The sequence below is a fragment of the Ochotona curzoniae genome, unplaced genomic scaffold (genome assembly GCF_017591425.1).
Source record: "Ochotona curzoniae isolate NIBS_2020 unplaced genomic scaffold, NIBS_Ocur_1.0 scaffold_4701, whole genome shotgun sequence".
Lineage (NCBI taxonomy): Eukaryota > Metazoa > Chordata > Mammalia > Lagomorpha > Ochotonidae > Ochotona > Ochotona curzoniae.
The window spans coordinates 63,851,945-63,874,892 of NW_024467122.1; the positions used below are offsets into that span (position 1 = coordinate 63,851,945).

At 46.3% G+C, this 22,948-nt stretch overlaps 1 protein-coding gene across 1 annotated transcript in view; it reads right to left on the reverse strand.

The window, feature by feature from the left end:
* MYO1E (myosin IE) overlaps positions 1 to 22,948 on the reverse strand; it is a 194,525-nt gene that overhangs the window by 36,764 nt on the left and 134,813 nt on the right. Inside the window, exons 16-18 of the mRNA XM_040969033.1 lie at positions 21,651 to 21,732; positions 14,935 to 15,041; positions 9,383 to 9,481 (exon numbers count right to left, since the gene is read on the reverse strand). Coding sequence (XP_040824967.1) covers positions 9,383 to 9,481; positions 14,935 to 15,041; positions 21,651 to 21,732 — 288 coding nt within the window. The remainder of the gene's footprint in view (positions 1 to 9,382; positions 9,482 to 14,934; positions 15,042 to 21,650; positions 21,733 to 22,948) is intronic.

The window sequence follows — 22,948 nt, forward strand, 5'->3', positions numbered from 1 at the left end:
GTGCACGACCTCGTCTTATTTTTACGGCAGCCTAATCAGGTTGGACTCATTCTGCGGAGTAGAAGACGGAGATAGAGGGAGACTTGGTCAAGGCTGCTTAGCCAGTTAAATGTCAGAGTTGGGGCTTGCACTCAGCTTGCTGTCTTTAATCACGGCACTGCATATAAACCACAGCTTGGTTTAGATGTGTTTCTCTTAAAGACTGCACCAGCTCAGAAGAGGGCAATGTGGTGCAGGGAGTTAAGCCACTGCTTGCATCCAGTGTCACAGTGCCTGGTTTGAATCTCCACTGCCTCACACTTCTGACTCAGTTTCTTGCTGTTGCACATGGGAGGCAGATGATGACGCCAACACTGTGGGGTCCTGCCACTCATGGGTGAGAACCAGTTCCTCTCTCCCGGCTTTGCTGGGGCCCAGCTGCTGTGGGGAGTGAGCCAGTGGATGGAAAATTCTTCTGTTTTGCTCTTTCAAATATCTCTTTTCAAAAGATTTTACCCTCCACTCCACATGCCTATGCTAGAAGTATGTATAGCATGTTAGTGGCTGATGTGACAAGGGGGAGAGCAGCACATTACCATGTGTTGAACAAATGGGGACACCCATGTTGGGGATAGCGGGGTGGCCCTGCACAGGCATACTCAGGGCACGGTCAGTAGCCAGGACATGGCTCTGTTCCTGGGACATCATTTTTAAGATTTTATTTATTTGAACAGCAGACTGACAGAGAGAGAGAGAGGGACAGAAGGGGGGTGGAGGGAGGGAGGGAGAGAGAGAGAGAGAGATAATATTTTCCATCGATTAGTTCACTGTCCAACTGACTGCAATGGCCTTGCTAGGCCAGGTCAAAGCCAGGAATCCAGAATTCCATCTGGGTCTCCCACATGGGAACAGGGCCCCAAGTTCTTGGGCCATCTTCTGCTGCTTTTTCAGGTACACTGGCAAGGAAGCTGGATGGCAATGAGTCAGTCAGGACTTGAACCAGTGCTCAGATGGATTGCTGGCATCATAGCCAGCAGCTTGATGTACTGTGCCACACCACCAGCCACCAGGCTTTCTGAGTCTGTCAGCATTAGACTACCCAGGAGGGAACCATGAGAACTGATGGTTGGATCCAGGACCGTACCACCGAAGGGCCAGCTGGGTGGTTCTCATGGTGACTCCAGTATCCACATTTTGCCCATAACCTCAGAACTGTCCTAGAAAAGTAAACCCCCTGTTCCCTAATTAGGGGAACAACACTTCTGAATGAAAGAGCCTCGTTGGAACCACACATGTATATGAATAAACATCCTAGGTGCCATAATGGAGTGAATTCAACAAGTTAGGCTACAAATGTCCAAGAACAGAGCCTCTCTGAATGGGAGCAGCAGCAGGACGGTTGTGCCATGTAAATGGATGAGGCAAACACGGCTCACAGGGGACAGGGGACAAGGACTAGATCTTCAAGATGACAAGTTCCTCAGAGTAACTGTCCCTGGTTTCAGCTAATCACAGTTAAAAACTAAGTCTTTTTTGTTGTATAACTACAGACAAGGCTCTAAGGCAATCCACACTTCATTCCTTTTTTAAAAAAATTCAGCAATTCACACATAAGAAAATAAGAAACTTGAAAGACTTTTTTTCCCCTGGGAGATTTATTTGTTTGCCTGAAAGGCAGAGTTACAGAGAGAAAGAGAAGAGATTTTCCATTCACTGGTTCACTCCCCAACTGGTTACAACGGCCAGGGATAGGCCAGTCCAAAGCCAGGAGCGAGGAGCTCCTGGGTATCCTATGAGGGTGCAGGGGCAAAAGGACTTAGGCTATCTTCTGCCACTTTTCCAGGCCTATAAGTAAGGAGCTGGATCAGAAGTCGAGCTGTAGGGATTCAAACTGGTACCCAGATAGGAAGCCAGTACCATAGGCAGCAGGCTCCATCCACTGATTACAGTGTTAGCCCCTAAAGAGATTTTATTTTGGTAAGGCTTTCAGTGGTGTGAGATTCAGTATTGAAAAGGAATTTAAAAAACATTCATGGGAAAATAGAATTAAAAGATAACTTGGAGCTAGCATCATCGTATGGCATGTTAAGCTGCTGGCTGTGATGCCAGCATCACACATGAGCACCAATTTGAGTCCTCGTTACCTTACTTCCATTGAGCTCCTTGCCAATGCCCAGGAGCTAGCACAAGATGACCCAAGTACTTGCCACTCACATGGAAAATCTGGATGGAGTTCCAGGCTCCTGGTTTTGACTTGGCCCAGCTCCACCGTCACAGGCATTTGGGGAATAAGCCAACAAATGAAAGATCTCTTTCCTAACTCTGACTCTCAGACTATATAATATATATTATATATAAATATATACATTTTATATATTTTTAAATAAAGATATATATTAAATTTTAATAAAATAAAGATATATAATATGTATAATATTATATGTATATTATAATATTATAATATTATATGTATATGTATAATATAATATGTATAATGTATAATATATGTATAATGTATATAATATGTATAATATATACATATTATATATAAATATATATATATATTTTTTTAAATAAAAAGTCAGGGCTGACTCACGGCATAGTAAGCTAATCCTCCTCTTTGGTGCTGGTATCCTATATGTGTACAGTTTGTGTCCTGGCTGCTTTACTTCCTGATCCAGCTCTCTGCTTGTGGCCTGGGAAAACAGTGGAGGATGGTCCAAAGCCTTGGGACCCCGCACTCACATGGGAGACCCAGAAGAAGCTCCTGGTTCCTTGCTTCAGACTGGTGCTGCCCTGGTTGTTGCAGCCATCTGGGGAGTGAATCAGCAGGTAGACGGAACAGTTGTCTCCCTTTCTCTCTGTGTAACTCTTTCCAAGTAAAATAAATTTTGAAATAAATAAGTGAAAAATAAAAAAGAGAAGTCTATTAAGTCTATTTGGGAGCATAAATGTATTTTCCATGAACTTTCGGAGGACACCCAGCCCACAGGGATTGCCAGGGACACCTTGTCGCTCATGAAGACTGGCCCATCCTCGTCCTGCACTTTGGTGCTCCATGAACATGCTCAGGGCCTAATCCTGCTCTCCCACTTCATGCCCCCAGCTTATTCCACCTCTCCCCAGGACACACCAGCTGGAACAGGCCGTAGAGGCAACGGTGCTATTGCCTAACGGGGGCCTCTGGTCATTCTGCACAGACAGCGCTAAGAGCTCGCACTCCTTCCAACAGGAAATTGTCAGCTGAAAACTCAGGGTCAGTCTTTCCCCTCACAGTCCTGCTACAGGCTGTTGGCTCTTTGTTCTGCCTTTTGGTTGACAGGTTCTTTGTTATCTTCTGGATCATGGATCCAGTGTTTTCTTCCAGGAAGAAATGCAGCCCACCACCCGGTGACCCCCAGCTGGTGGCCCCAGGATGAAAGCTGTCTCCAGCCTCCAAGACCACAAATATCCCAGCAGCCTGGAAGCTCTCGGCCAGGCCGCTCCATCCATGGCCTCTCCTGAGCAGGCACCCCTTTTCTCATCCTCGTATTCCGAGGGGCTGACCTGAGACCAAGGCCGATGGCCGGGTGCTCCGAGGTAGACTCTGCAAGTCTCTTACGGTTCTACCATGTTCTCTTCCTAAGGCTTAGGATCTCTGAATTTGTTCTCTCAGCCATAGGGAAGGAACACACACGCACAGCTCAGAGAGATTTTCTGAAGAAATTAAAGACAATGTCCCAAGCTGACAATCTGGCTGCCGTTGCTAACACAGTTTAAAAAACACTTTGCAAAGAAATGGAAATGGTAGTCGGAAGGTGGCAAGAAGCAATTTTTCATTTTACTGCTTGAAGCAACGTGGTATTAGCTTGGAGTAGACAGCCCACTGGTTTGGGGGATGAAAGTATTTTCTGACTTCTGTTCTTCAATATCCAGTCAAGAAGGATGTTGGATAAAGAATTTACCCAAAAAGGAAATGAACACACATATTGCTTTCCGTGCCAGCACCAGGCTGGAGGGAGTGTCAGAACCACTGGCCTTCCGGTGTAGGGAGGGCTGTATCATACATGTGCATGATAGTTGCGCTGGGTATTCACACTTCCGCTCCCTTGACGTTTTTACTTCCTGTTTATTCACTGGGCAGCCTTTCTGTGAACTTCTAAAGAGAAATAGCAAAGGCTTTTCCTGTAGTCTTGGTGAGAAGAAAAGTATAGGGCGGTTCAGTTATTTGCAAGGCCTCTGAAGACAGAGCCACAGTTCCACACTCATAGACTTGATGGAAAACGAAAGTGTTTCTTAATCGTTGATAAACCCGGACTCACTGAGTATTCAGCTTAAGAACAGTTTTAGAACACTCTGTGGGAAATTGAAAAAGCATTTTTTCACTGAAAAATTTCCTTCCCTACTTTGACACTCCTAGCACTCTCAAACGAAGACAGCATGACAATAATGAAGCTGCCTGCTTTTTACAAGATGAGGCTCTGTGACTCCTGAAAGAAAAAACCCACAGCAAGAGAAGCCACAATCCCTTCAAGGCAAGTTCCTCAACACACAGGGCAGAAGAGACTCCACTCAAAGCCTCCTCAGTGTGAAACACAGTGAAACACCGCGTGCATGCCATCAGGAAGCTAGCCAGTCACTTGAGAGGTCCTCATAGTGTCACGGACAAGGTCATGTCACAGCTCACGTAAGGAGCCCTTGTGAACACAAACACTCCTAGGAGAGCTATGCACTGCCTGCTCCTCCAAGCTACTGCAAGTCAAGCTGGTTGGTTTTTACAGTAATGTATAACGAAGGAAGTCTTTCAGAATTGTTTTGCCGCCCTCCCCCCAAAAAGAGAAGAGATGCAGAAAAATCTGACAGATTTCTATCTTCACATCCTTTTTTGGAGGATGTTTACAGCAGCGTGAAGATGCTGCCTGGGCTGCCCACAGCCCACACTGGAGTCTGAGTCTGATTCTTGCTTCCATTTCCTGGGGTCCCCACTGTGTACCTTGGAACACCGCAGATGATGGTTCAAGTACACGAGAGACCTGAGTTGAGTTCCTAGCTCTTGGCTTTGGCCCAGCCCAGCCCTAGCTATTATGGGTATTTGGAGGGGAGTGAATTAGTTGGCCTCTGCCTTTCAAATAAAGAAAAAAAAAAAAAAAGGAAAAAATGTGTAAATACAAAATGAGATTTTAAGTACATGAGAAATAAAGGAGCATAAATTTATAAATATTTTGGAATTATAAGGGGCAGACTTTGCAGGATTAAGATGGGTGAGAATATTTTTCATTCACTGCTTTAGGCACCTGACTTCATTTTCCAAGAAATCCAGTTTGCAAGAAAAAAAAGGTGTAATGATCCTCTAAGCCAGTGGCTCTGGACTGGCTGTGCTATGGTGAAATCTCCAGACACACTGTCAGAGCCAGTGAGTGGGAGGGGGCAGGCTGGCATCTGTATGAGGCTGAACATCGCAGAACACCCAGGACAGCGCTGCAGAGCAAAGGACCTTGCAGTCTAACATGCACTTCGGCAGCTGAAGTTGAGACCCCGCCCTGAGTGAGCACTGCGGATCCATCTTAGGAAGATCAAAGGCTCGTCACTGTCTCATCATCAGGCAAGAATACATGGACCAAATCATCATGCTGGATTTCATACACATGCACAATTAGATGAATGACAGAAATCTTACGACATCTGAGAAAGCCTTACAACTAACATCTCGTTAGGCACACATGGACAGCACTATATGGTGGAGGCAAAGGCTGGGTACATTCATTTCCTCTATTTTCCAAACACTTCTTTCTTACACGTTTGCTGCTGCTGCAGGTGCACAGAGTGCTAGCCTAATCCACCTCCACATTTCAGGGCAACCTGAAAGTGTGGGAACTGAGCTGAGGAGGGTTCATTATAGAGAATCAGGGGCCCTTGGCTAAAGCCTGTAACTGGTCAGTCAGCTTCTTAATCTCATGGCAAAAAATATAGCCCCTGGGATGAACTGTCTAATTAGAAGAACTTAAGCCAGGCCTGGTGCAGTAGCCTAATGGCTAAAGTTCTCGCCTTGCATTGCCAGGATCCTATACGGGAGCTGGTTCTAATCCCGGCAGCCCCGCTTCCCATCCAGCTCCCTGCTTGTGGCCTGGGAAAGTAGTCGAGGACGACCCCAAAGCCTTGGGACCCTGCACCCATTTGGGAGACCCAGTAGAGGCTCCTGGCTTTGGATTGGCTCAGCTCTCACCACCGTGGCCACTTGGGGAATGAATCATCGGACAGAAGATCTTTCTCTCTGTCTCTCCTACTCTTTGTATATCTGACTTTCCAATTAAAAAAAAAAAGTACTTAAGACCTTGTTCAGCCTGGTGTTCCTTGTGAACACTAGCTTGAGTTTTAGCTCCTCCATTTCCAGTCCTGCTCCCTTCTAAGGTACTTGGGAAATGCAGAACACAGCCCAAGCAAAACCGGAGACTTGCCATCCGAATGGGAGACTGGGTGGAGTTCATGGCTTTTGGTTTTTACTTAGCTCAGATCTGGCTGTTGTGGTCATCTGGGGAGTGAACCAGCAGGTAGACAATTCCGTGCTCACTGTGACGCTGCCTTTTGAATTAGGAAGTCTTTAAAGAGTACTAAAACTCTTCTTCACCTTGCTGCCTCTGTTATATAAAATTTGAATTAAAAACAAAAACCATCCTGACACCCTCCCTCTGTATTACACAGGAAAGAAATAGCTCTCTGCTGATTAAAATACGTACTTGGGCTTCCTCCTCCTCCTTTCACTTCCCTCTTTCTTAAAGGAAATTAAATAGATGCAAAAAACACACTAAACTCCATAGACCCATTGGAGAAGTTAGAAATGTCATGTTTCAAAGCCACTAAATTATATCCTTTTTGAAAATGACACAAAGTAAAGACAATTTAAGTATAGGTCCTGTCATATATACTAAGGGATATTGGGCAAAAAATATTTGAGGTTAAATACTCTAAACCTATTTGTTCAAGTAGGTTAAATGTTTTCCTGAAATTATCTTTATAAACTTCAACTTTATGTCTGCCACGAGTACTATAAAACCTTGAATGCACAGGTTACACTGGACAGACAGCCTATTGCATGCATGTGGCTACTGATGTATCCTAAATTTAAAAAAGGGCAAAAAGAACTCTATTATAGTAATACACTCAATAATAAAGACATGGAGGGCCTGGTGTGGTGGCCTAGAGGCTAAAATCCTTTCCCTGAACTTACCAGGATCCCACATGGGCGGTGGTTCTAACCCTGGCAGCCCTGTTTGCCATCCAGCTCCCTGCTTGTGGCCTGGGAAAGCAGTTGAGGATGGCCCAAAGCCTTGGGACCCTGCACCCACGTGGGAGACCTGGAGGAGGTTCCTGGCTCCTGGCTTCAGATCGGTGTAGCTTGGGCCATTGCAGCCACCTGGGCAATGAATCATCAGACGGAAGATCTTCTCTGTCTCTTCTTCTCTCTCTCTCTCTCTCTCTCTCTCTCTCTCTCTCTCTCTCTATATATATATATATATATATATATGACTTTGTAATAAAAATAAATCTTTATTTTTTTAAAAGCGATGGAAAACTTAATTTAAAAACTGGGGCAAAGAATCTGAAAGGACATTTTTCCAAAGAGAGAATACAAAATAGAAAGTACATGGAAAAATGCTTAATGTCTTCTGCTCTCTGGGAAACCTATACTCAACCAGGATTTTTTTTTTAAGATTTATTTTATTTTATTTTATTATTGGAAAGTCAGATATACAGAGAGGAGGAGAGACAAAGAGGAAGATCTTCTGTCCAATGATTCACTCCCCAAGTGAGTGCAACAGCCCATGCTGCGCCGATCCGAAGCCAGGAGCCAGGAACTTCCTCCATGTCTCCCATGTGGGTGCAGGGTCCCATGGTTTTGGGCTGTTTTCGACTGTTTTTCCAGGCCACAAGCAAGGAGCTGGATGGGAAGTGGAGCTGCCAGGATTAGAACCGGCATCCATATGGAATCCTGGAGCGTTCCAGGCAAGGACTTTAGCCTCTAGGCCAGTGCACCAGGCCCCCAAGCAGGATTCTTACATAGCAGCTATTTTGTGCCTTGGTATACTCACATTCGGTATCTGACTGTGAGGGTTCAAGTCCTGACCATTCTGCTTCTTAACTTAGTTCCTGCAAATCCACATCCTAGGAGGTAGCAGATGATGCCTAAGGGCTTCAGCCCCGGCCACCCATGTGGGAGACCTGACTCGGTCCTGGCTCCTGGCTTGGTCCAACCCTGGCTGTTGAGGGCAACTGAGGAGTGAATCAGCAGAAGGAAGACCTCTGACTGCCTATCAAACAGTAGCCGCAGCAGTAATAGTAGTAATAATAAATCCCAGATGACACCACTTCCCACCCACTACACGGATGCTGGCAGGGATCTGGATACACTGTAATCTCCAGCACCGGTACAGTCACCTAAGAATCCAGCAGTGTCTCAAAAAGGTGACTCCAAAATGCCACTTTTAGGAATATACCTGAGATTCTCAAAACATTCATGGGAAATGTGTATTCTGGAATCATGGATTGTGAATTTTTTCTGTAGCAAAATAAAGTTCTCGTTTCATCCCTTTCCCTATCAACTTTTAGAAGTATTCTCATAGGGCAAGTGCGGTGACTTAACAGGCTAATTCTCTGCATTGTAGTGTCGGCATTCCATATAGGCACTGGTTCTAGTCCTGGCTGCTCCATTTCCAATTCAATTCCATGCTTACGGCCTGGGGAAGCAGTGGAGGATGACTCAGCTCCTTGGGCACCTGCATCCGTATCGGAGACCCGGAAGAGGCTCCTGTCTTTAGATCTGCTCAGCTCTGGCTATTGCGGCCATTTAGAGAGTGAACCAATGGATGGAAGATCTGTCTCTCTTTTCAAATAATTTATTTTGAAAAAGAAATACTCTTACATATCCAGACAAAATCTTGTGTACAAATTGTTCCAGCAGTGTGACTCCTAAAGACCAAAGAGTCAGAAAACAGCAACAAATGACAACTCTGAGCTGATGAATGAACAGATGAAACGTCAGTCAGCAACAAGTGAGCACAAAGAGCAAACAGGCCACAACATGGCTGAACCCTGAAAACACGAAGGAAGCCAGGTGACAAAGACACAATCAAAACAAGAAGGGCCGAGTACTGGCACATTTAGGGGGGCAGAACTCAGATCAGCGACTGCCTAGGCCTGGGGGAGAGGGAAGAAATGGGAGCTGACAACCAGAGAAGGCAGGACTGGTTTTCAAAACAAAGAAAATGTTCTAGAATGGAGGTGATAGAGGCATAACCCTGTGAGCGTATTAATTCATGCACTTTTCTCAATGGAATGAGTCATATACTTGAAGTGAGTGGATTGTATGGGATGTGATAACTCCATTAACTGGTGTTTGAATAAAAGCCCAGAATTTCTAGTCCATTACCTTTGCAGGAATTTCTGGAAGATGCGCCGATAGGCGTAACCCGCTCTTCTCACACGGATGTTCTCCTTCAGACCCAAATATTCCACTTGATGCTTTACCCTGGAAAGAAGTATGTGCAATCTCAACATTACTAGGCAGCCCCTTCAAACCCTCCCCAGTCTCATCAGCCATCCCCCAGAATTCCGATTCCAAGCTGCAGAGAAACACTTCAGCAAGGGCTCTACTTTGCAGTGTCTCGACACTGAAATCACCTCTCACACCTAGACTGGTAATTCTGAAATATTTTACTATGAAATGCAAGTATAAGCCGGTATATTACAGATCTGTTTCAAGGAACAGTGAAACAAAAACTCATACACACCTCTCACCCAGATTATGAACAACAACACTGGTTTTTCACAAAACTAAAGGTAAGAACTTCTAAATGTTTGAATTAAATATTTGGAGAGCTGTTTTCGCTCTTGAATGATGAATTTAATATCAATTCTAGACTTGATGAGCTTATCTGTCTAGGTTTTTCTAACAAGTTGAACAAGGTGGATTCAAGATTGCTCGTTTTAAATACCTAAGTTAACAATAGTCCAAAATATGCCTGAGGTATAATTTTAGTTGCTTTTTTAACAGTAAAAATCTGGTCAACTATTTTTGGAAGGTGGACTCAGAGCTATCCTGGATTGATGCTCCCCTATACTGGGGAGCTCCTATAGGGAAGGGAAGCCACGGACCCCAGCCCTTGGAGATGCTTGTTTATTGGCCTGGTAGGTACCTGCAGGTGCACCCTGAGAGGCAATTATTTGCAGAGGACAGCACCCTGGACTCCTGCTCTGGTGTGACGGATCAGTCCTGTGCCGGCTATCAGCAGACACTTAGAAATACGGCGTTTGAAGACAGTAAGAAATATCAAGCTGGTTGTACATCGTTCTGTGGTTAATGGAGTCCCTCATGTTCTCTGCATAGTGCCCCCCGGGGCTGCCTGCACCAAGAACAGTCCTGGGATACAGGCCCCTCCCCATCTTCATTCCAGTCCCACACAGGCTCCTGACAGCTGTCTCCCTAGCAAGGATTCAGCTGCATTGCATTGATGGCTACCACACACGAGTCACACAGTTTCCATACAAGGTGCAGAACAGGACAAAGCTATGATTCCTGCTAGAGACACCCAAAGCACAGCGATAAACACCAGGTTCTGTACCTGGGTTTTGCATGTACTCCCAGGCTCCGCCACACTGTAACCCTTCTTCGACTTAAATTCTGAGGTTCTAGTTAGGTACCTCTCTGTCAGGTATTTAACTTTTTGGCATGAATAATATAAAGCTGTTAGTCTAATATCCTTCCAGTTACAACACATGAACCAGAACAGAAGGCTGGACAAAGAAATGGATCTTCACGGTCAGAGGATTTGTAGGAACCAGGAACGATGTCCTAAATTTGCCAGGTGCAGAGGAAGACAGGTCAGAGGGTCCCATGAAAGTAAAAGTGCCAGGAAAGCCCTGTGGCTTAGGAAGGGGGGCGAGGAGAGCTCAAAGAAGAGGTGGAGACGTTGAGCCTGACTGGTCTTATCTGAGCCATCAGCCAGAGAGGCTGACCCCTTTAAGATAATGAACTTTTTATGTCTTCATAATCAATACCCACTTTCCTGCAGTATGACAGACAGGTCATCAGGTAGATGAAACAGAAGATAGATAGGTCAGGGAGGCAAGGAGGTTGACAGCTAGCGAACCAAAGGAGAAGGTATCTGATTCAGTAAACAAAACTCCCCACTGGCCTTTTCCTTACAGTAAGAAGAATAAACACAAGGATGCCCATCTCAGATATTGGCTCATTTCAAGATCCTTTTCACAGACATTGGTTTCACTCTAAGCTTCGAGGCAGGGGATGTATCACCCACTGATTCAAGAATAAATTTCATTTCCCATGAATCACATAAGGAAGAATATTCCCTGTGTCAAAATACTGTTTCATTCATTCTAACTTTCACCATCAGGAAATTTAACACAAGTTTCCTTGTCTAGGATGCTCACAAACCCTGTACCATACAAAAGCTCACATCATCAGAGCATCCGAGTTAACTTCTGTGTCTGCCTGGCCAGACAGGCCTTGCCGTTCCCTTGGTCGTGTCATCTTTGTCTTTTGAGGGAAGTCCTCTCTCAAGATCATCCTGGGCCTTAAACTCACAGAAGTCAAGGCCTGAGATCTCCCAGAGGGCAAGTGGGCATCTAAGACAAGCCACGAGGCAGGAAGTAAAAACAAACAAACAAACAACAACAAAACCACACTGACAACAGGAACAGAAAAAAACCCTACGGTGGATCAACTTGTGGACTGAATAATCCTGTTCCCCCAAACCCGTGACTGAGCATCTAACGCCTGCCAGGGAGGCACACTGTCCTTTCACGGTCCCAGTGCTGCCCATTCACAGATGGAGAGAAAGCTTCCATCTCAGAGAAAACCTGAACCAGGATTAGGGTTCGGGACCCATCAGCAAGCAACCTTACCGGCAACATCAATCATCACTTGACCCACTAACACTTGAACTTAACTCTCTTGTACACAAATGCATGTCATGTTCTCTGCAATTCAAATAATAGGAGCAAAAAAATCTAAATCAGGAACACAAGGGGAAATCCTGTGAGAATTTCCCGAGTAAATCTACTGGCTTAATGTCTCCCTTGTTGATGTTGCAATGAATCAGCTTGCATTTTATGAAAAGGGATCATCAGTGTTGGGGAACTTCTAAAACAGGAGCTGCAGGAAAATTCGCTTTGAGAGGGGCTTTCCACTGAGGAAGCTATTTGGGGTAGAGGAGGATACGTTGTGGGTATTGCATTTGTATGGCGAGATGTTTTCAAGTCAGATGGTTTGCTGGGAAGAGTCGGAGAAGGGGCGATGGATGGATTTTGAAATCGGGGAGGGAAGGCTAAGGCACTGCTTAGCAATACTTCTGCTCCTAAGACTCTCACAATTTGCTTCTGAGGTTCCCCAGGACAGCACCCTTCTACTGGAGGGTGGAAACCCAGGTGTTCAGGAGGTGCATGAGTGGACATTTCTAATGGGAGTGTTGGGGAGCAGAGCGGAAGTGCTCATTCGTGGAAGGAATACTGCTCTGGAGTGAACTGAGTCTACAGAGGAAAAGAATAAAGACTAAGGAGACAAGGAGTCCTATTTAGGACTAGCATCAGTACGTGTCTTCCAAAATCCAGTCCAGGCCCTTGCCTTCCAAGATCTGTGGTTCTCAAAGTGTGATGTGTATGGACCACTATCACCATCAGCACCTGTATTGCATGGAGATACATATACAATCTTCCTCAGTCTACCTCAGATGCACTGAGGCAGAAATGCTGAGAGGAGGACCTGGAAATCTCAACAAGTCCTCCAAAGTTATCTCAAGGTTGAGAACCAAAGTGGAAGGATCCAAAAGTCATTCTATATCTTCAAGTGGAAGTAATGTCAGTTCTGCTACCTACTTGCTGTCAAAGAAGTGTGTCTATCATTTAGAAAGGAGGACAAATAAAGGATTACCAGAAAAGCGCGCAAAAGGGGGAACAGCTGGAATCTAGGTGCAAGTCGCATCACAGGAGGACCCGGGAGTGGTGGTCAGCCCCTGGAAGAGGACAGTCAGGGAAACGAGCTGCCTGTCTGGACCCAGCAGGAGAGCTAAGGAGTGGGAAAGTACGAAGAAGCCTTCATAGAGTGGGCAAGAGAACCACGGTGACCATGAGAGCAACCCAGAAAAGGGCAGTGCACAGTTGTAAAAGTTGGACTGACCACCTTAGCAAATGTGAGCTCCTCCTCAGAGTCCAGGAATCAGTAACAGAGAGCGTTATGGGAGGAATCTCAGATGAGAAGAAATGGGACAATTCCAGTGGTATAACGGAAAAGATGCCTTACAAATAGCAGTCAGTAGATGAGATGACCCAGAGGGAAGCACCTGACATCCAAACTCCAAAACTTCTTTTTTCTTTATATGTGGGGTGATGGGGGAAGGTGAGCATGTGTCTGTGAAAGACGTGGGGTGGGGGTGGGGGGAAATCAACACAATCAACACAAATAGAGCTGCCATCCGCTGGTTCACTCCCCAAATGCCTGCACCAGCTGGGGCAGAGCCAGGGTGACGCCAGGAGGCTGCAACTCAATCTGGGTGTCCCACACGGGTGATGGGCCGTCACCCGCTGCCTCGGAGGGTCTGCAATGACAGGGAGCTGGATCAGACATAGAGTCAGGACTCAAACCCAGTCACTCAGCTATGGGATGGAAAGGTCCTGACATATTAAGCACTAGGCCGCATGGTTGCCCTTGCTGCAGCTAGCCTTCTTCAGAGGAGGAAACAGATGGCACTATGAATTACTAGGCTTAGAGAAGAACCTTCAGGTACTAAATGACTATGAAGGATTCATTACCTCTTGTAATGGTTGATAAAGATCCCGCTGGCAGGATGGGAAATGGATCTACACACGTCTCGTAGGAGGTCATTAATTTTAATCCTAGTCTTCCCATTGAAGTTAAGCCTTGATTTACTCTCTTGGTACCTAACAGGGACTATTTTCTTGCTCTATGAGAAAAGAGGCTGCGGTGTAGGAGGCTGATACCCTGGGATCTGACCACCTGCTGAGGTAACGACCAGTGCTACCTTTCACAGCTGAGGTCACCGAGCATGGAAGCTCTCCCCAGCCCCGTTTTCTTGATTCCAATGCACATCAAGGTCAAAGTCCATAGGCATGTGCATTCCCCCAAACACCTTCATTCATCAGCTTCCAATTTCTCAACTCCACACCACCACCAGTCTGCCTAAGCCAATGGCCCGCAGCACTACTGGCAGGAAGGCCCACAGACATGGGCTTCCTCACAGGTCAGCGCACAGAGGGGTCACTGGACAAGCTCTACCAGCATCTTCTTGGCTTTGTACCTCTCACTTGGTCTCCCCGCTCTTCTGCACACACTTGGGAGGAATGGCATCACCCCCAGTATGTCCCCTGGCTCTTCATGAGCTCCTGCAAGGGACAGCCTTTCTGCCAGCACATTCCTGCTGGCCCCAAGCTGAGCACATGCGCTAAGCACTCTAGCCACATCCTGTGGGTGCTGACCCAGAGTTAAGCCCACCAAGAACGCCTACACAGAGCCTCAAACTAACTCTAAATCCATCCCAACTTGCAGTGTTAGGGTTTTGTCTTGTTATTTCCATCTGCCCCCAGACTAGCCAAAATCAACATTATAAATTGCTAATTCAGAGCTGAGTGGTGATGCTAACATTTTAGCAAAAGATGGACACAAACATACAGGCTTTGACCTCTCCCCTCAAAAAATGTTAGTACCTCTGTTTTTGAGAAAAAACAGTATACATGGGTGTGTATCTAACATCTGAACCAAATGTGGCAAAACGTTAAGAATTAAAAATAATAATAATAAAAAGCAAGCTAAGGCACAAGGACACACTCAATGCATCAGACAACAGAAAATGCTCCTGTTTGTGGCCGAGAATGACAGCTGCTGGGCAGAGGCTGCAGCCAGGCCCACTGTGGCCAGTCTCCACCTCCCACCTGCCGGCTGCACCCTACCTGCTTTCCTCCCAGTCCTTGGGCTTCTTGGTCTCGTTGGGTTTTATGCAGCGAATGTAGTGAGGTGTGCATTTCATCAGGGTGTTCACAAGGTCATTGGCTTGTTTCTAGGAAGGAAGAAAAACATTATTTAGAAACTTGGAACTTTTCTCAAATGCAGAACCACTTTCAAGGGAGACTTGTGAAACTCCAGCCTGGGAGTAGACAGCTGCAAATCAATCTTCATGTCAACTTTTTCATCAAGATTCAGTCAGGTCTACTAAACTTTAAGACTCTGCTTACTTTTACAACAATTTTATCACTCATAAATAGGCTTGAAATATGATCTTTGGAAGCAAATAGGCTTTTTCTTAAACACAGGTAATAAAATAAAAGCTCAGTAAATCTACACATAAAATTCCTTTCATGTGGTATGAGGAGGCATGCCAATGATTTATTTATTTGTACTCATTTGAAAAGGCAGAAGGGTGGGTGGGGAAAAGGAGAGGGAAGAAGGGAGGAGAGAAGGACCACCCACCCACTGACTGGGCCAGGCTGAAAGCGGAAGCAGAGAATTCAACCCTGCTTTCCAAAAGGGACGGCACAGGACAAAGTACTTCTTAGAGAAAGAGATATCTTCCATCCACTGGTTCACTCCTCAAATGGTTGCAATGACTGGGGCTGGGCCAGCTTAAAGCCAGGGAGCCTGGTACTCCATCTAAGTCTCCCACATGGATGGCGGGGTCCCAATCCGAATACCTGGGCCATCTTCTGATGGTTTCCCAGGTGCATCTGCACAGAGCTGTATCAGAAGCAGAGCAGCCAGGACTTAAAACGACATTCTCATAAGGGGTGCCAATGTTGCAAGTGGTGGCTTAGTTAGCTATGCTGCTATAATGGCCCTGGGACCCACGTGCTTAAGCCATCATCTGATGCCCCCAGGGTGTGTTTTAGCAAGAACCTAAAAATAGAAACGGTGCCAGTACCCAAACCTAGGGACTCTGACTTGGGGTGTGGCCATCCCAAGCAGTCACCTGTCTACTTTTGATGTGTCATTTCACTCTTCTTCCTCAACATGTCCTGCTACAAACTTGTGGACTCCGCTCACTTTTTACACTTGACTCTCCTTTCCAAGCCTGAAATATGCCCTAAGAAACCATCTACTATTGCCTAAAGGTATGGGGTACCCAGTATGAAACTGGGTTCAAGCAGAAAAAGCACTCTGCTTCCTCCGCAAAAGTAAACCTGGAATTTCAAGTCATGAGAATCTCACACTTGCTTCAAAAACACGGGAGCCAAGCCCGCAGCAGCATTCCCGGCACACAGCAGAGCACGCCCACTGTGCCCACGGATGCCGCACATGTGTGGACTCTACTTCCAAGGAAGTCAGCGTGAAGGGAGAGAAACCTCGAAAAGAAAATAGCAGACAGGGATCTCCCAAGCCAGAAACCATTACCGAGTCAGCAGAAGGGATTTGCTTCCAATAGAGAAATCTCTCTCAATTAGGGCTTTGCTGTTTGCAAGGCTTTGGGAAATCTGAAACCCTTGAGAAAAAGCTACTGGGCAGAGTCGGTGCAAGATGTTCCCTGGTGACTTGAGTCCTGTCTAGATGCACAGAGAGCAGCGTTCTTCACAGGGCCTGAAGCCGAGAGATTGCTGCAGAGGTGCCATGACCGAAGTGAAGGACTCTGATGAAAAACGCACAGTGCCTCTTGGACGATGCAGCATGCACGCAAGCTGAGCCTAACGCTCTTGGCCACATGGAAGGTCAAGATGGAGTGGGGTGCAGAAGCACTTTAACAAAGTTTTTTTTTTTTTTAAAGTTCCCAAACTCCTTGTAGTTTTTCAACTTAAATTTGTAGATTTTACTTCACTACTCAATTCAAAATTTCGATCTCTTCTGCTCCAAGCTTTTAACAGGATATCTTATTTTCATCTCAGCATATAAAAACATGTGGTCATGAAGCAGTAACTAGATGTGACCCTCACTCCAGGCAGGAAGCAGCCCATGAGTTAGACTAGAAAGGTATCAGGGAAAGTGAGAAAAAGTTTAGGATGAGGCCACTCACTTAAACATAAATAATCAGAGGGTCACAGGGAGGGAGGGAGAGATATGAAAAGATGATGGGACTGCTCACTCCCCGAAACTCCTGCCAGCACCCAACTTTAGCCAGGAGCTAAGAACCCAGTCCAGGTCTCACACGGGTGGCAGGAACCAGTGTCTTCCCTATCACAGCTGCTTCCGAGGGCCTGAATAAGCAGGGGGCTGGCGACGGAGTCAGGGCCATCCTCAGAGCGTCGTGACATCTAGGCCAAACACCTGTCCTGAAACATCTCCACTCCATCTTCTACACAGATGACTAGCAGGCCTGCATTGGGGTCTTGGCTCTGTTCTCTGCAAGCTACGATACAAATCACTACATTTCTTTGAGCTTACGTCTCTCCATCCATCTACTAAGTAGTTGAACTAGAAAACTTCTAATATCTTTTTATAAGATGTATGTGAAAGACAAAGGGTGGTCCCACCTGCGGGCTCACACCTCAAATGCCCACAATTACTGGGACTGGTTGGCAGCCAAAGCTGGGAGCCAGATATTCAATCCAGATTGCCCAAGCAGGTGGCAGAAACCCAACGACTTGAACCATGATTGCTGCCTCCCAGCCTCAGCATAGGCAGAAAGCTAGAGCTTAGCCCCAAACCCAGCTGCTCTGATGTGGGCGGTGTGTGTCCTAACCAACAGGCCTGATGCCCACTGCCCAGGACCACAACCTAGGGTTGGAATAGCTGATCAAGAATAAGGCAAGAAAAGCTTGATGCCTGCAGTTCCTCTGATGCAGCCTCAGTTAGATACCGCAGCAACTGCACGCCTTTTCCCGGGACTGCCATTCTTGTGCTCTAAATTTAACACAACAGCCTTCCACTCACAATAATATAGAATTTACAGATGTCTCAAAATCGAGTGTTAATAAGATGTAATATGCTTTAATTTATAATCAATTAATCAATAAATTATAACCAAAAAGAACAGTATTACATTCAACATAATACCCATCAGCAGTGTTTCTAAACATATTTAACAGCAATATACATTTTGTTGTTCTTTCAGGGAACTGAGGGTTTCTTCAAAAGCTTATACCTCATGGCTGTCGTGGTGGCACAGCACACTAGGTCTCTGCCTGCAGTGCCAGCATGCCATATAGGTGTTGGTTTGAGTCCCAGAGGCTCTACTTCTCATGCAACTCCCTGCTTATGGCCTGGAAAAGTAGCAGGGGATGCTCCTGCTCCTACGTGGCAAACTAGGAAAGAAGTCCCTGCTCCCTGGCTTTGGATCAGCTCAGCTCTGGCCATTGTGGCCAACTGGGAAATGAACCAGTATCTGGAAGATCTCTTTCTCTGTAACTCTGCTTTCTACTAAAAAGGAATAATTTTTTTTTTTTGCTTTACAGATATTATTTATTCTAAATTTACAGTGCATTCTTTTTTTTTTTTTTACATTTTAAAAATTTTGAATTTTATGATAGGATTCTATAGGGTCTGGGATTTCCACCCCTTCAAGTTCCCATTCCCTGAGTGATTTTCCCCATATTATTACAATAGTATAGTCCTTCATAAGCAGTCATAAGTCAATCAGTCTGTTATTTAAGTGTGCCCCAACATTGCTGGTACAACATCAGAAAGTCCATCACCCCATTGTCTAGATGTCCAACAGTTTCACTGGGAGTCCATCTTTGATTTGTAAGTAGGGATACATACTGCATTGCATCTTCACATCTGAATATAATAGTCTCTGAAATAAATCTTTATTTTAAAAAAAAAGACTTACACCTCAGAGATAATATTAAGCTAATGCTTAGAGACACCTGCAAAATACGATGGAAACAGTGGACATAGAAGAGATGAGAGACTGGGTTGGAGCTGTGCTTCCCTAAGAGGTGTCTTAGTAAGAACACACAGAACAAGGGGATCACTGCAGTGTTGGAGGGAGACCCACCAGGCATAGGTGGGCTACACAATCCAGAGAGGTGTGATGGAGGCGTGAGAGAGTGCAGTAAGATCCCCTTGGGTAAGCTGGCTGGCTTCAGGAGGCGCTCCCTGCACGACAGCCGAGATCTGTAATCCTAAACACTCGGAGGTCCACCCAGAAGAGTGGCAACCTCGGACACTCAGCTAGCCAAGAACTAGAACGGCAAGCAATGGGTCCAGCCCCAGGATGAGGAGAGAAATGCCTCTATTCCCACTCTCCATTCCACAGGGAGGAAGCCACACCACTTGGAGATGAGTCATGGTCGTGTTGACGATCCAGGCCACTTGGATCCAAACGTGACAGTCTCATGACCACTCTCTGCAGCCTAGAGTGAGTCCCTACCCAGGACCTCGCAGTAAAGGCATGAGTCAGAAAACTCACACGGAAGCTGAGACCTCAGACTTTGGGAGAATTTTGTCTGCTTTCTGCCCCATTGGTCCTAGCTCAGCAACCATCCCGGATATCTCACTACCCGAGTTTAGGGGACTTAACGCCGCTGAAATGTGAAGGGCTCTACACTCCAGCCAAAAACTCGGCTTGCACCCAACTTCCTGCATCAGACCAGAAGGTTCCTCTTGCACATCTGATGGAATGAGATCTTACTAGCTGTTTAGTCCAGCTGGTGCTTCTGCCCAGAGCAAGCTCACCATGGGCTGGAGGGCAGGAGATGCTTAGAGAAGAGTGAGCCAGTGAGCAGAACAGACAAGAACACCAGGGTGAGGCTTGGGTCATTCCGGAGGGCATCGTAAGTGAATGTGGGGGGAATGCACAATCTGGGTGGGGAACCAGGTATCTAAAAGACTTCTGATGCCCATCAAGACTGAATCAAAGATGAACAAGCACAGGGCAGGGAGGGGAGAAGCGGCCAGACTGCGAGGGGCTAATGCACACTTGTGCTGAGCGTGCTTCAGACACTGAGGTTAAATGCCTGCGATGAATTATTGCAGTTAGTCATCACAGCCTTCCCTTGAGATAAGTACTAAGACCTCAGTCTTACAGATGAACAAAAGCAGCACTGAGAGTTCAACTCATTGGCTTTCAGGCAGCTTATAAAAAGCTGAGCTGGGTTGCTGACACAGGTGCTCAAAACCAAAGCCCTCTACTGCCAACTATTTGACATTCTCTTTGATGGCAACATTCAGAAACTTCGATTAGTAGTATGCAGAAAACATTCTTGGGACTGGCATTTGGTCTAGTGATTACAATACTGGTTAGGAATGTTAGAGGGACTGGCACTGTGGCATACTGGTAAAGCCACTGCCTGGAGCACCAATGTTCTGCACAGGTACTAATTGGAGTCCTGGCTGCCCTACTTGCAATCCAGCTTCTTGCTAACAGTCTGGGAAAGCCATGGAGGATGGCCCAAGTGCCTGGGACCTTACACCCACGTGGGAGTCCCAGAAGAAGCTTTTGGTTCCTGGATTTGGCCTGGTTCAGTTCCATCAGTTGTGGCTATTTAGGGAAATGAACCAGCAGACAGAAGATCCCTGCCCCTTTCTTCCCCATCCTCTCCATAACTTTAAAATAAATAAGTCTAAAAGAATTCTATCAGCATGTCTGGGTGGCATTCCTGGCCCCACTGTGGATTCCATCTTCCTGCCAGTGCAGGCCCTGGAAATCAGAGGTGATGGCTCATTCAGTTGGAAATCAACTACCCAAGTGGGGGACCTGGGTTGGGTTTGGGTTCTGAGTTCAGCTTCATCTGTTGCAAGCATGCAGGAAGTGAACTACTGGATGAGGGTTCTACTTCTTAAAATATACAAATTTAAAAATGAGTTCATCTCCCCAAATGCCCACAATATCCAAGACTGGGTCAATCAAAGCCAGGAGTTGAGAATTCACTCAGGGTCTCCCTCATGGGTGGGGTGGCAAGGACCTAACTCCTCGAGCCATCAACTGCTGCCTACCCAAGGGCATTAGCAGGAGGCTGGACGGGAGGGGGAACAACGAGACTCAACCTGCTGCTCTGATAGGAGAAGACAATGTCCCAAGTGACAGTTTGACCTCACTGTATTACAATGCTGGCACTGATACACATATATTTTTAAACTGGTTTAGTGACTTTCTCAGAGTTACTTGACTAAGTGTACCTCTCGATCCACAGCATAATTAAGGACAATGGACTCTGCTACACAATGACTCAACTAACAGAGCCCTGCCCACAGAGGCCGGGAGAGCGCTGTCAGAAGTTCACGTGACAGTGAGACACCCGAGGTCCAGATGTGTGTGCAATGCACGGCCAGGAGGGGCCTGCCAGACCCTCGGGGGGCGGGGTGCCCCTAGCACCACTGGAAGACTAAGTAGCATTTCAGGGTAAGAAATGTGCTGTTCTTGGCTAAGCTTTTGGGTCTGGCCTGGAGAGACTGTCATCAACACATAGACTGTGGCTCCAAACCAGGACATTTCTGATAGTTTAACATAAATTGTTCCAGATTCAGTTTCAGCCATTTCCTCTTAGAAAGTAGCTGATCATCATCTGCTGGCTATTAAGCTCCAAGGTAGTTAACATCCATGTGGTCCATCAGTCCAGCCAAGTCAAATTCAGCTTGCATCCTGTGGCTAGTTCACCAGCAGCACTATGACTTTTGGCCCTCTTCTCCAACCACCCCCTTTGCATCTCACTGACCTCATCTTGGCCCGGGGTGCTGTTCCTGACTCTTAAAAAACCCTAGATCGCATAGGAATCTAGAAACTGCCCGAAATAGAACTAACCTTTATTTTGCTTCCGGCAGTAGTTGGGCGCCCTTTCTTGTCAGCTTGCAGATTTTCAGGAAATAAAGACTTTATAAAAGGCCTAGAAAAGGAGAAAGAGAATGGATCAGCAATCTGGAAGTACCTTGGGGGCTAAAATCCTGCTTCTGCAGCGTGCAGGGTGGAGCCGAGTGCAGCAACACATCATTTTGGCTACAAAAAGGCCCTGACTCAGTGCAAACCATCAGGATGTGACTTGGTGAAAACAGCAGCAGATGAAAGACACACAGAGGCATAACTCTAACAGAAGCAATTTGGAGTCTAAGCTTGCAAAATCAGGTTTAAACCTTCGCCTTGCAAATGTCCCCACTCCCTGGAATTGAGGCAGCCTCTGCCAATAACACATAATGAGGGAACATTCAGGGCAGGTTTGCTAGGTCTGCCTGGGAGGTGGAGCTCAGGGAACTGTGGGAAGTGACTGGGCTCAATCCAGAGGATGGCTGAGTCTAGAGCAGGGTTTCTGAACCCAGGTATGTGAGTGACATTCATGGCTGAGATTGTTTTATTCATTTTTTTAATTTAGAGGAGGATAATCTTCTACCTACTGGTTCACTGCCCAAGTAGCAGCAATAGCCAGGGCTGAGTGAAGCTGACAGTACTGGCCCAGAACTCCAACCACAGTTCTCGTATGGTTCCAGCCACCCAGGCACTTGCCATCTTCTGCTGCTTTCCCAGTCACATCAGTAGGGAGCTCGACTGAAATGGAACAGGTGGGATTTGAAAAGGCACCCTAAAGGGATGCCAGCACTTCAGGTAGCAATTTAACTTGCTGTGCCACAATGCTGGTCCTAGTAACCTTAAGATTTATCTATTTGAAAATGTTAGAGGTCTTCCACCTGCTGGTTCACTCCCCAAATAGCCACAGTGGCAATAGCTGGCTTAGGCTGAAGTCAGAGGCTTCCCTGAGGTCTGCCACGTGGGTAGCAGTGGCTCAAGGACTTGGACCATCCTCCACTGCTTTCCCAGGCTATTTCCAGTAAGCTGGGTCTGAAGTGGAGCAGCTGGGATGGGAACTAATGCTGACATGGGATACTAGTGTTTTTTACTTGCTCAGGAAAAAAAAAACCCTTAATTAGCATTCACCTATTTCAGAGCAGAGAATGAGGTAGAAGGGAAAGAACAGGGAGGCAAGGAGAGGGAAGGCCGGTGGGAGGAGGAGAAATTTTTCATCTACTGGTTCATTCCCCAAACACAACAAGAGCCAGGGTGAAACTGAAGCCAGGAGCTAGAACGACCTAGGTCTTCCATGCGGAGGATAG